The 12,444-nt window shown below is 41.1% G+C and overlaps 1 protein-coding gene across 1 annotated transcript in view; it reads left to right on the top strand.

Annotated features, from left to right (window-relative positions):
* Positions 1 to 410: 410 nt before the first annotated feature.
* Positions 411 to 12,444, top strand: part of abca7 (ATP-binding cassette, sub-family A (ABC1), member 7) — a 29,342-nt gene continuing 17,308 nt past the window's right edge. The window contains exons 1-20 of the mRNA XM_076874346.1: positions 411 to 459; positions 1,526 to 1,617; positions 1,864 to 1,957; positions 3,170 to 3,311; positions 3,780 to 3,904; positions 5,101 to 5,219; positions 5,661 to 5,858; positions 5,947 to 6,039; positions 6,201 to 6,438; positions 6,626 to 6,765; positions 7,167 to 7,283; positions 7,383 to 7,580; positions 7,714 to 7,919; positions 8,155 to 8,331; positions 9,433 to 9,655; positions 9,850 to 10,071; positions 10,241 to 10,445; positions 10,711 to 10,824; positions 11,226 to 11,397; positions 11,630 to 11,761. Of these exons, the coding sequence (XP_076730461.1) occupies positions 441 to 459; positions 1,526 to 1,617; positions 1,864 to 1,957; positions 3,170 to 3,311; positions 3,780 to 3,904; positions 5,101 to 5,219; positions 5,661 to 5,858; positions 5,947 to 6,039; positions 6,201 to 6,438; positions 6,626 to 6,765; positions 7,167 to 7,283; positions 7,383 to 7,580; positions 7,714 to 7,919; positions 8,155 to 8,331; positions 9,433 to 9,655; positions 9,850 to 10,071; positions 10,241 to 10,445; positions 10,711 to 10,824; positions 11,226 to 11,397; positions 11,630 to 11,761 (3,026 nt within the window). The 5' untranslated portion in view covers positions 411 to 440. The remainder of the gene's footprint in view (positions 460 to 1,525; positions 1,618 to 1,863; positions 1,958 to 3,169; positions 3,312 to 3,779; positions 3,905 to 5,100; positions 5,220 to 5,660; positions 5,859 to 5,946; positions 6,040 to 6,200; positions 6,439 to 6,625; positions 6,766 to 7,166; positions 7,284 to 7,382; positions 7,581 to 7,713; positions 7,920 to 8,154; positions 8,332 to 9,432; positions 9,656 to 9,849; positions 10,072 to 10,240; positions 10,446 to 10,710; positions 10,825 to 11,225; positions 11,398 to 11,629; positions 11,762 to 12,444) is intronic.

Raw genomic sequence — 12,444 nt, 5'->3', positions numbered from 1 at the left:
GATTTGATTTCTCTAACATGTCTACTTTAAGAAAAGAATACCTGATTGAATAACCTAATTTCATTCAAGCAGTGCAAAGTTGTAACTTACGTGGATGCGTAGTTTCTGTGTTATGGGAGCATGAAACGTTACTGTACCTTGTTACATCAACACTGCATTAGCTACCTGCTAATGTTTTCCTGTTCTCAAACAGGAAATAACAACCCCGTGAGAAACCTGGCGGTCAAAATAAAGAAAAATATATTTTTTTAAAAAGCCGGCTTTAATGGTTATAAAAACTACATCCTACACCTGCACTGACATGCGCAGAGATGCAGACTGTTTTGTAAGGTTTGCAAAGGGAATTAGTCAGAGCAGTTCTAGCTTTACTTAAACAGCTTTATGTTGTTTTCTAAATCTAGAAGAGACCATATTCTGGACGAATGGTTGAGCAAAAGTGAATGCCTTACAGTGAGACAGGTAAGCTGTTTGGATCAGGAGGATTTCAGGATCAAGCATGGGATTGTCTGACTTGAGCAGATCAGAGTGAGCAGAGAAGAAAACCTTTACTCTAAACACACATAGTAAGGCTGGCAGGTCTGTAACTTTTTTCTACATAATTTAAGTCCCCACTAGCCTAGACCTATTGCAGCAGAACTAAGGGAGGGTTTATTGTCGACTGATCCTGTACAAACTTTAAGATTTATCAGAAATTACATATTTAAACCTTTTAATCTTAAAAGGCTTAGGCTCTGTCTCACGCTCTACTTTTAAATGTCCTAGGAACCACAAGTAAGACATCAGAGTGAAGTGCACCATTTAGGTGATACGGTACTATGAGGTCTTTAAGATAAGATCTGGGCTGATTATTCAATACCTTGTATGGTCTGTCTTCACTAATAACATTTATCATAGTTATAATTTTTTATCATGATAACTATCAATTTATCATCACCTCGATTTATCGATTTATCATCGCCTCTGTCAGTGCGCCCCAGGGCAGCTGTGGCTACAATGTAGCTTGCCATCACCAGTGTGTGAATGTGTGAATGACTGAATGTAGTGTAAAGCGCTTTGGGGTCCTTAGGGACTAAGTAAAGCGCTATACAAATACAGAGAATATACCATAGTTAACATTAATAATGACACTTCTTTTTCCTTTTAAGAATTTTCTATATCACCCAAAAGGGAAAATACAAAAAGGCATGGAAAGTCCTGACACCAGCTGAAATCAGTCATTAGTAATTTGCCACTTAGTGATAATTAATATCAGGGGCCATAATTTGGAAGTGGAAGGTACATAATTTCACCAGAAACAGGGCATGACCAGGTGCTCCTGCAAAGTTTAGACAAGCCTGTGAAATAAAAGGAGAATACGGTCTGTTCAGGTTACTTAGAACTTTAGTGAAGTATTCAGGACTTATTTTACCTGCTGTGTTTTTGATTGTCAATGATTGCAGTATTGGCTCTGTCTGTCTTTTCTCCTTTGCGTACATTTCATAGCTGCCCTGATGAACTTGTCCTCTTCTCCCCACCGTTTTTCCAGGATCACGTCATGGTCAGGTAGGAGCGATGGGTTTTTTCAGACAACTGTTCCTCCTGCTCTGGAAGAACATCACGTACCGCAGAAGGAACAAGGTGATCACATCTTCACTACTTAGGATAAAAAGCAAGAGATTGTTTGATTCTATAAGGAAGCATAATGAACGAGACACAGACTGCACAGTACATGAGATCATTCTTCAGTTTTCCGGTGTATACATCACCATCTGAAGTATCACAGCACTTATTTGTCAGTTTCATTGCTGGCTATAGTCCTGGCCCGTAAAGGTCACTGATCGTTTGACCTACTGTTAACACCTCTTATGCTCTCCTCTTGTGCAGATCCAGCTCATTATCGAGCTCCTCTGGCCTCTCTTCCTCTTCGTCATCCTTATCTCTGTCCGTCATTCGCACCCTCCTTACAAACAGAGCCAATGTGAGTGATGCTGGGATATTTGTGTCTCTTCACAAACACGCTTATACGTCTTAAAAATGGCCTTTTGCCAACTGGTTAAAGAGGATTAACTCACTCAGAGTGAGTCTTGTGCCACACACGCACATTTGTGTTCTTGACCTGCTTTGATTAGTTCTCTATAAACATGTAGTGACATAACTGGTAACCTAAGAAAACACAGCATGCCAGCTCAGAGTGTAATGGGCAGTTAGTCTGTGCATGATAAAGTTACATCTCACTAACTTTGAGTTTAAGAAGATGTAAACTAGACCAAACTAGACTAGATCTGTATCAAATATGAAACCTACACGAAATGTTTCCAAGTGCCTCCACTGGACCACAATCAGTAAGGCTGAACAAAGTTAAAGTTTTACATATATATACAGCCATGTGAGAAAGGTCGTCACAGGACTTTATGCAGTTCGGTAAAAAACCATGACTCCTTAGCTTGTAGGTCCACATTTAGCAGCAATAACTTGAAGTAATCATTTCTCTTAGGGTTGTGGAGAGATTTTGTCACACTCTTCACAGCATTGCTGTTCATCACCTTTAGCGTCAATAAAGGTGGAGAACTGAACAAATCACCACCTATGAAGTTGAAGTTTGTTCAGATGAAACTTTACAAACCTGAGTTGTTTCACCATCTTCTTTTTATGGAAAAGAGGCTTTCTCGTGGCAACCCTTCCAAAACAAGACAAACTGTTTCAGTCTTTTTTAAATTGCACTAGCATGAACGTTAGCATTTAACACGCTAACTGAGACCTGTACAGTATGAGATGTAGCTCTTGGCTGTTTTGCAGTTTCTCTGAACATTGCATAGTCAGACCTTCCATTCAATTTTATTTATATAGCACTAAATCACAGCAACAGTCACGTCAATGCTCTTTATATTGTAAGGTAGACCCTACAATAATACATACAGAGAAAAACCCAACAATCACATGACCCCCTATGAGAAAGCACTTTGGCGACAGTGGCAAGGAAAAACTCACTTTTAACAGGAAGAAACAGGTGGATTTGCTGGGATGTCCACTAATGGGAAGATTGTGGCACTGTTTTAACACACAGCTGAATCCTAGGATAGGATGTTAGGATTATTGCTCAGTCTAGTACCTGGTGGATGTATTTTAGGTCACTTCTACAGTATTTTCATTGTTTTGTGGCTCAGGCTGATCTCCTTTTCTTTCCTTGTAGGTCACTTTCCAAACAAAGCCCTGCCGTCAGCAGGGACCTTGCCCTGGATTCAGGGCATTATCTGCAACATCAACAACCCTTGCTTCCACAGCCAGACACCAGGAGAGACACCCGGCCAAGTTGGCAACTTTAACAACTCCATGTAGGTAGATCGGAGATTAAAAACATGGCCAACCACCTAGAGTGGTGCAGTTTAGAGTAGGATCATTGCTTTAACGGTACAGTACTAGTATTCTGATTACAAGTGTTCTGAAACAAGAAAAACTGTAAGTAAAAGTATATTTTAGAAATAAAGCAACCTCACCTGCATCTTTCAGCTCATTTGCAAAAATGTGCATACATTGCACGACTTTATATAAACACATCCTATAGGAATAGTTTTAAAATATTTCTGAAGGAAATCAGAACACTTGTCTTCAGGCAATATGACGTAAAAGCTCACAGTTTTGCATTCTTTTACTGTACACAACAGTGTACAGTAAAGTAAGGCAAATTTAGGACTAGCAGGCAATATGATTGAATAGACTTGGTCTGTATACAAACATGAAGTCAGTGTTTGCTGTCATTAAGTATCACACACACTCTCAATCTCACTGTTGTTTTCCTCCAGACTGTCTCGGCTTCTAGTGGATGTCCAGGCCGTTCTGGCCTACAGTGGTAATCAGAGCTTCGCCGGCTTTCAGAAGCTAATGGAGAGCGTCCGGAAGCTGGGACAAAGAAGTGGAGCCCTGCCAAGTACTGCAGCTTGTTTCAATCTGTTGAAGCATTGATCCAAGGAATACATATTAAACTGAGGGCAAACTTTGAAGAGGGGCAGTTTAGAATTTCTTTCTTAAATGGGCACCATTAGCCAGAAAGAGTCATGAATAAGTACAGTCATTGTGGCAGAACATGAAGCTTTACATAAAATCAATGTTTAGCTGGGGGTTTTTCTTTAGGTTTAGTTGCCATGTAGCTGCGCTTTATTCCCGCTTTTCACACAAATGCAAAAACCTTCTTTGTTTTTAAAAGAAATAGGGGGGAAAAACAAGAATTTATACAAAGAAAGGAATGTTGGATTAACTTTGATGTATCTGAGCAGGCCTTACTCAGTATGTGTACGTGTGGTTTAAGCACAGCTGAATGATTGTGTCTTATTGCTGTTGTGAAAGCAGGACATAGTGATTGCTTAGCTTGCCCTGCCTCGGTCATATTGAGTTACTTCCCCTGTTGAACAAGAGACTGAATGAAAGCAGGTTGTCAGTGTTTTGTTTTTCTACAGCAAGGCAAACATTAACATGTGCTCAGGTCTTAGTTTAAAGAACCTGCTGCACTGTTTCATTTGGGTAACTGTTTGGAAGGATGAAATTAATATTTAGTTAAACCTCACAGGAGACAAGTAGAAGAGAAAAAGAAGGTTATTCTTGGTGAACCAGTTTTAAATTTCTAGATAAGAAAAACAAAAATATAAGGAAGGAAGTTCAAATGATGAAGCCTGTATCGATGAGTTTATGTGAGCAGAAATCATACAAGCAAACAATGGAGAAAGCTGCTGCACTGTTCTGTGACCTGCAAGTCATTAATAATGAACCAGTGACTGGAACCGGGCTTATTCTATTCTGCCTCCCTGTAGCTGGTCGCATTTTAACTTTATGAGTTTGTAATTGTGTTTTTTTACTCTCAGCAGCAGGAAAAATCGTTTTTTTAAAATAGAAAATAAGGCTAAAATCTATCAAACACGTCAGTATGAAAAGGAAGAAACTATCGGACGTCATGTGCTACCTGAAAAAACTACAAATTAACTGTGCTAACTTTAAGTTTAAAGTGTTGATACTGCAAACTCAGCTGCAAGCTCTATTCTAGATGTTAAGTGTTGATTCTAGCTTGGACTTTGATTTGTGGGGCTTTGTGGGGTTTTGGCTGTAATCTTAATCTGTGTATTTCCACTGCAGATCTCCCAGTAAAACAATACCTGAGACCAAATGAGACATTTTCCACCTTCCTCCTGACCAATGCCAGTATGTCACCTGTGAATGTGGACACACTGCTGAATGCTAGACTTAATTTTCAGGTTGGTTACCGGCTTAAATCACAAATAAACCCATTATCTGCTCTGTAGAACTAAAACTCTTTTGGCCTAAGTGGTTAATCCCTTTTAGGATTAAAGATATAAACCAATCTAATGTAAAATTTTACACAGAATAAATAACATTTATTACAGAGAGAAGAAGAAGAAGAAAGATATAATCCAGAATGAAAATAAGATTTCTGTCACTAACAAGTCTTTGAGGTGTTTGCTGCCACCAAAGTTACATTATGTGCTGAAAAGCAGTTACTGTAACTTGTTACAGGAAAGTCATGTAATTTGTGATGATATTTTAATGTAAACTGTTAGTTTTCCCTTTAAGGCATCACTGAATTTTTTTGTTGGGTCAGTAGCAAGCATATTACCTTTGTATTGTTTTTGTCTGATGGCCAAACATCCTTAAAAGAACGTTTTTGTCCACCCCAGACTACACTGGCTGTAGCGGAGATGCAGCTAAAGGACATGGTGTGTAATAGAAGTGTCCTAGAACAGCTGCTGACGGTGGATGGAGGAGAAACCGCCATGACTGATCTTCAGACCCAGATGTGTTACTTACCAGCTGATGTGCTGCAGGAGACCGAGCGCCTTTTCCTGTCTCAGCTCGACTTGACCAAGTTCTTGACGGTAAGCATCGGCTGATGGAGAAACCAGCGCAAAATTTAGTGAATTCAAAGCAGCACGAGTAACATGGGCCACCTCTTGTCCCTGTCAGAGAGACCGTCTAATGGCCAACGCTGGAGAACTCAGGGCCATCAGTCAGGCTGTCACCTCAGTTTCCCAGGAGCTCACTGCCCTCCTGGATGATGTAAGAGCACATTAGATTCAGTCTATATCTCTATCACACTGGACATGATCAGTTCAAGACCATCAGACCTTCATCATTTTTTGTCGTATTTCTCTCTCACCTGTTTTCGCCCTTCATTTCTGCCTCTTCTGTGCTTCTTGTTTCTTCTTCACTTCTTTCAGATCTCCTCCCTCTCCAGTTTTGCAGACATGAGCGCAGCTCTTCGTGTCCTGTCTCCAGAAAATCGCACAGCAATGCCCAGAGAAAGTTTCAGAGCTTTTTCAAAGATCGTGTGCGGTCACCATGAACTTGACGGTGAACGCATCCCGTCCCTTAACTGGTATGAAGACAATGACATCAAGTCCTTTTTGGGCAAAAATGGCACAGAGGACGTGAATGTGGAACACAACAACAATACAAGTAAGACGCTGTGCAGTTTCTGTGGCAGGATGTTAATGGCAATATGTGCAGACAAGACCTGGCTTGAGGCCTTGATCCTTCTGTACTTCAGGGTGCACTTGCACCACTTAAATCAACACAACCCCACTGAGAAACACCTGTGTTGTTTAACGATTGTCCTGCTTGGCGGGTTTTTTGCTTCCTGCAGCTCCCTTCTGTAAAAATCTGATCCAGGCGCTGGAGTCCAACCCTTTGTCTCGCATTGTGTGGAGAGGAATCAAACCTTTGTTCATAGGAAAACTCCTCTACACACCCAACACTCCTGCAATCCAGCAAGTTATGAAAGAGGTACAGCAATCTTATACTCACTGTTTTATAAACAGAAGGTGTCTTCAGACCAGGATGTTTTAGGTTTTCATCCACAAAATTCAAACAATTTCCACAGTGTTTTTTTTTGTTCCTGTCTTCCTCCCCCCAACACCAACTACTCAGGGCACGTGGTTGCCCCTCCCTGGAGGTCTCTTCCTGTTAAAAAGGAGTTTTTCCTCTCCACGCTTGCCAAGTGTTTGCTCATAGAGGATTGTCTGATAGTTGGGGTTTTCCTTGTGTTATTTTAAGGTCTTTATCTTACAATATGACATTATATGAAAAAAAATTAAATTAAAAAGGAAACCTTGACTAATATTACCTTCTGTAAGATGTGTCAGACGTGACTTCTTAAGCTAACTTTAAGTTCGGTTCCGCTGAAGGTGAACAAAACATTTGAAGACCTGCAGATTATCCAGGAGCTAAATGAAGCCTGGCTTGAGGTGGGACCACAAATCAAGAGCTACATGGAGACCAGTGTGGAGGTTAAGATGCTACAGGTCAGACTTTCTCTCACTACAAGAGGAAAGAGTGAAATATATAGCATTTTTCAGCATTTTTCAGTCATAATAATGTGTCTGTGTATGTGTTTGCGATAGGATTTGTTAAGGCAGCCAGAGATTGCAGTACTGGTTAACCTGCGTTTGGAAGACACACCCTGGACAGCTTCACGCATCGCACGCTTCCTATCGACACCCTCTCCAGATATCCCACGGAGGCCCGGAGCGCCGCTGACCTGGCTGGACATCTACAATGACATAAACCAAACTATCTCCACTCTTGCACAAGTCACAGAGGTTCTCCTCCTTTGCTGTTATTTATTTTTAAATATTAATAAAATAGAAAAGTGAAGTTTGCTTAAAGCCTAATTCCACCTTCCTTGTGATTGTCTGTTTATATCTTCTGCATGTTTTCCTTCGTCTCCTGCAGTGCTTCTCTCAAAACAAACTGGAGGGGCTGGAAACTGAGGGTCAGCTGATTGAAAGAGCGCTGGAACTACTAGAGGACAGGCAGTTCTGGGCAGGTGTTGTTTTCCTGCTGCCCAACACTTCCTCGTCTGAGCTGCCCCCACATGTCACATACAAGATCCGTATGGACATTGATGATGTGACCCGCACCAGCAAGCTCAAAGACCGGTACTGAGAAGTACTGTTCCTGTTATAGTTCATTACTATCAGCAGTAGCTTATTCCTTTTAACCAACACTTTACAGCAGTTAAACACAGGGCTGCTCCTGCTGTTATTGTTTGTTCTGGATAATGCTGTAATTAAACTAACCATACTGAGACAGCCTCATCATGAAACAAGGAAGACCTTAGGACGGTTTCTCTAGCACTTTAATTCTTGATTTCATGATTTCTTTTAACTTCAGGTTTTGGGATCCGGGTCCAGCTGCTGACCCCTTCAGTGACATGCGTTATATTTGGGGTGGTTTCGTGTATGTTCAAGACCTGGTGGAGAGAGCGGTGAGCCGAGTGCTTACCGGGATTCGACAGACTACCGGCATCTACGTCCAGCAGATGCCCTACCCCTGCTATGTGGACGATGTGTGAGTGGCGTGCAGTTGTAAATGGATGTTGTGAACTTTCTTGATCTATAGTCGAGTTTTTCGTCTAGAGCAGCTGTAGGTGAGGAGAGAGAGTTATGCTGGATCCGAACAGAACTGAGAGGTCTCTGTTTAACCTGTCAGCCCCTGTCTCTGTGTTTCTGAGATAGCTGAATCTGCTGTCCTTGAGGGGAAACATTAAGCCATGACAACGAGGAAAATCTCTTTCATATCTCAAATTTATTCTCTTCCTTTTCAGTCATTCTGTAGATTTTTGCTTGGGATCATAAACTCGTAACTCAATTTGGGCCGAGCTTTAGCTGTAAGCAAATGGCTTCACATTTGACTCTAGAATACTTTGGTGGAGAGATGAGTTCATGGTCAACTCGGTGATTGCAAGGTGGACAGGCACCGTGGCTACCAAAAAAGTGTAAACCACTACTCCACCATCACCATGACCAGTTGGTTTAAGGTGTTAGTGCTGATGTGCTGTGTTTGGTTTTTGCCAGATGTGGTCCTGTGCATCGTGGCCAAACATCTCCGATTTGGTCTTTCCAAAGGACATTGTTCCAGAAGTCTTGTAACTTTGCAAACCAGCTTTGTGCTATCATCCCTTCCAAACAAGCCACACTTGTTCCATCCTTTTCTAATTCTGCTTTTATAAACTAACTTAAGCTAACTTATAAACTAATACTAAATGTATTAGAAAAATCATTAGAAGTAGTAGAACTAGTAGTACCTTTACTAAAGAAACCTGCTGAAGAGAGAAGCTGGAGAATAAACATGGACGAAAAGATAATTATAGGCACGATCCAAACAGAGTTAAAAAAAAATGTATAGAAAAAACCCAACTTAATATTTTACAGTGAGCTTGGTTTTTGGAAGCTGAGTATAATATCAGAGTGCAACAAGATCAGCTTCTTGTAATAACAAGTTGAGTGTCTGGGAGTTTCCGAGTTCATTTGATAGGGCTGTTGGAGTGCAGCTCAGGAAAGCCTTCATAATTGTCACATTTTTGTGTTTAACACTTGCTGCTGTAGCCTTCCGTGTATCACTGGTTTAACATCAGCACACACATTTCGTCTTTGGTTATTTTCCCCACAGTTTTCTTCGAGTGCTAAACCGCTCTCTGCCGCTTTTCATGACACTGGCGTGGATCTACTCTGTGGCCATGATCATCAAAGGTGTGGTGTACGAGAAGGAGGCGAGGCTGAAGGAAACCATGAGGATCATGGGTCTAGGAACTGGGACACTTTGGTTCAGCTGGTTCATCAGCAGCATAGTGCCATTCCTGGTTTCTGCGGCACTGCTCATTGCTCTGCTCAAGGCAAGATGATGATCCGTCATCACACGCACACTACATTGCAACCCTGTAGGCTGAACAGGAAAATGTGAACATCACAAAGTCTGCAGTCATATTTTTTTTAAGTAATGAGAGAATTTTTCTAGTGGAAATGATTTGTGTATTAAAGTGTTTTATAGTTTCTCGTGATGACTAACATGTTTTGGGTTTTTTTGCAGTGGGGCGACATCTTGCCGTACAGCAACCCAGCCGTTATTTTTTTCTTCCTCACAGCTTTTGCCACCGCCACCATCATGCAGTGTTTCCTCATCAGCACCTTCTTTTCAAAGGCCAACCTGTCAGCTGCCTGCGGGGGACTCATCTACTTCGGACTCTACCTGCCTTACGTCCTGTGTGTCGCCTGGAGAGACCACCTCAACAGCACACACCGAATCTTAGCTGTAAGTAAAAAAAATGATAGGGTGCAGTCATCAGGGAACATTTTATAGGGAAAAGGAATCCCTTAATTGTTAAATATGAGCATGGGCCTTATGTGAGAGTGCTTAGTTTTATTTATGAATGTCAGTCAATGATTTAACAGGGTGTAATGTGACTGTCTGTTTCTCTCAGAGTTTCCTTTCTCCTGTGGCCTTTGGCTTTGGTTGTGAGTATTTCTCTCAGTATGAAGAGCAAGGTGTGGGCATTCAGTGGTACAACCTGCACTCCAGCCCTGTGGAGGGAGACCGATACAGCTTCACTGTCTCCATAGTTATGTTGTATGTGGATGCCTTCATCTATGCCATCGCTGCCTGGTACATCGAAGCAGTGTTTCCTGGTATGGATGTTTCCTGCTTTATCTTAGCTATGCTGTAGATATTTTACATCTGTTTATCTGTTAAAAAGTGCGAGACGACCACGGTCTTCTGTCCTGTGTCTCAAACTGGAAGCTTTTGTTTGTGTTTCACTTTATGTGTTTAGTTCAGAGACAAACTAAAGTTGTTCAGTGGCATAACATTGTAGCCACCACTGGCTATCTTTTTAAACACTGTAATGTTATCCTTTGGATGAATGTGTGCATAAGTTTGTGTTTTATACACCAGGTGAGTATGGGATCCCCAGGCCATGGTACTTCATCTTTCAGCTCAACTACTGGGGAGGTGTTCCCCTTGAAGCAGGCATGCCGATCCCCCCTGCACCTACAGAACAGAATGAAGGTACTGTTTCATTTTCCACTGCAGGTTCCCAAAGGAAGGCTCATTACTGTCACTTATCGTTTATATAAGGTGCTTTTTTATTGGACAGAGTTTTAGTAACCTGTCATCCTGCACCGTGATGACTTTTGAGCTCAGCTCTTTATGCCAGTTTAAAGACATTCCTGGCAAATGAAGTTTTAAGACCATTAAGTACAAATCAAGGTAATGAGATGAGACTATAAGCCAATTAATTAAAACGATTTTAGAAAACAAGGAGACTGAAGTTGAGCCTAGACCCATAATCCTTTTCAATTTGTTTTTTGTGTTCTTGCATTTGTTTTGTTGTTTTAAGGCATAATAATGTGCTGTTTTCCCTTCGCATATTCACAGATTTAATATTGCCTCTTTATACCTGTAATTAGATCACATTGAACCAGAACCCAGTAACATGATTCTGGGCGTAAGCATCAGAAATCTGGTGAAAATCTACAAGAAGGGGGGGAAACTGGCCGTAAACCACCTGAACCTGAAGTTCTATGAGGGGCAGATCACTTCTTTCCTGGGCCACAATGGAGCCGGCAAAACCACCACCATGTAAGAGCAGCTAGCTGAAAGTTAGACTGTGGATCACAAACATAATTTACATGCAGAATTTTTGGAGCTTCATTAACTGAAATGTGGTTTTACAAACAAAGCTGTGGCTGTGCGGCTTCAAATTTTAAAATCACATTAGAATAAATGGTTAATGAGAGATGTGATTGTAGTTTCATGTAGATGGCACGTTGGGTCAGTATGGTTTTTTTTTAATGTGTCTGATGTTTGATAGATCTGTCCTGACCGGTCTGTTCCCACCCACCTCTGGGACCGTGTACATCAAAGGGATGGACATCCGCCATGACATGGACCTCATCAGGAGGACGCTGGGAGTTTGTCCCCAGCACAACGTCCTGTTTGACATGTAAGGCCTGCTCACAAGCTCTGATTGCAACTGATTTTATGTAGCTTGCATGTAGCTTCTTAAGTGGTTATTGTAATTTATTAAATTTATTTTCCTGATTGTTTAATGAAATGAAACACTTTAATTAGGAAAGAAAACTACCAAATTAGCTGTTTTGGCTATTCTTTAGCTTATAAATCGTTTCATGTTAGCTGAAAGTCAAAAAATTGAAATTTAATGAAACTTGTTTTACATCATTTGCACTCAGGTGCCTTTTAGAACTTGTTTTTTCACTTGTGGTTGAACATAATTTAAAAAGAGACAATAATGTACACTTCACTTGGGAAGGAATTGAGCTGTGAAAATTCTCACAGCTCTCTGTAGATGCAGATAAACTGTCAAACTGCATTTACAAGACTTCAAGGGCTATGTTTGTGACACGCGTCGCCTTTCATCACGTCACAATTGTAAACCAAAGTAAACGGCTAACATCATGCTGAAGTGGCCTCTGATTATCTTCGGGTGGCCCAGCCAAAGACTTAATCCCTATAAACATTGATGGCAAGACCAGACGATGGCACTTAACAGATGCTTGAAGACATCTGCCAGGAAGAAGAATAAACAGCCTTTATTGAGACATACAAGGCCCGAGCTGCAACGTGTTGAAACAACGTTCAGAATACCTTTTTTTTTTTATAGTGTAG

Source organism: Maylandia zebra, linkage group LG15 (genome assembly GCF_041146795.1).
Source record: "Maylandia zebra isolate NMK-2024a linkage group LG15, Mzebra_GT3a, whole genome shotgun sequence".
Taxonomy (NCBI): Eukaryota; Metazoa; Chordata; class Actinopteri; order Cichliformes; family Cichlidae; genus Maylandia; species Maylandia zebra.
The sequence above is the reverse complement of the archived record's forward strand: the minus strand, read 5'-3'. Positions and strand labels throughout refer to the sequence as shown.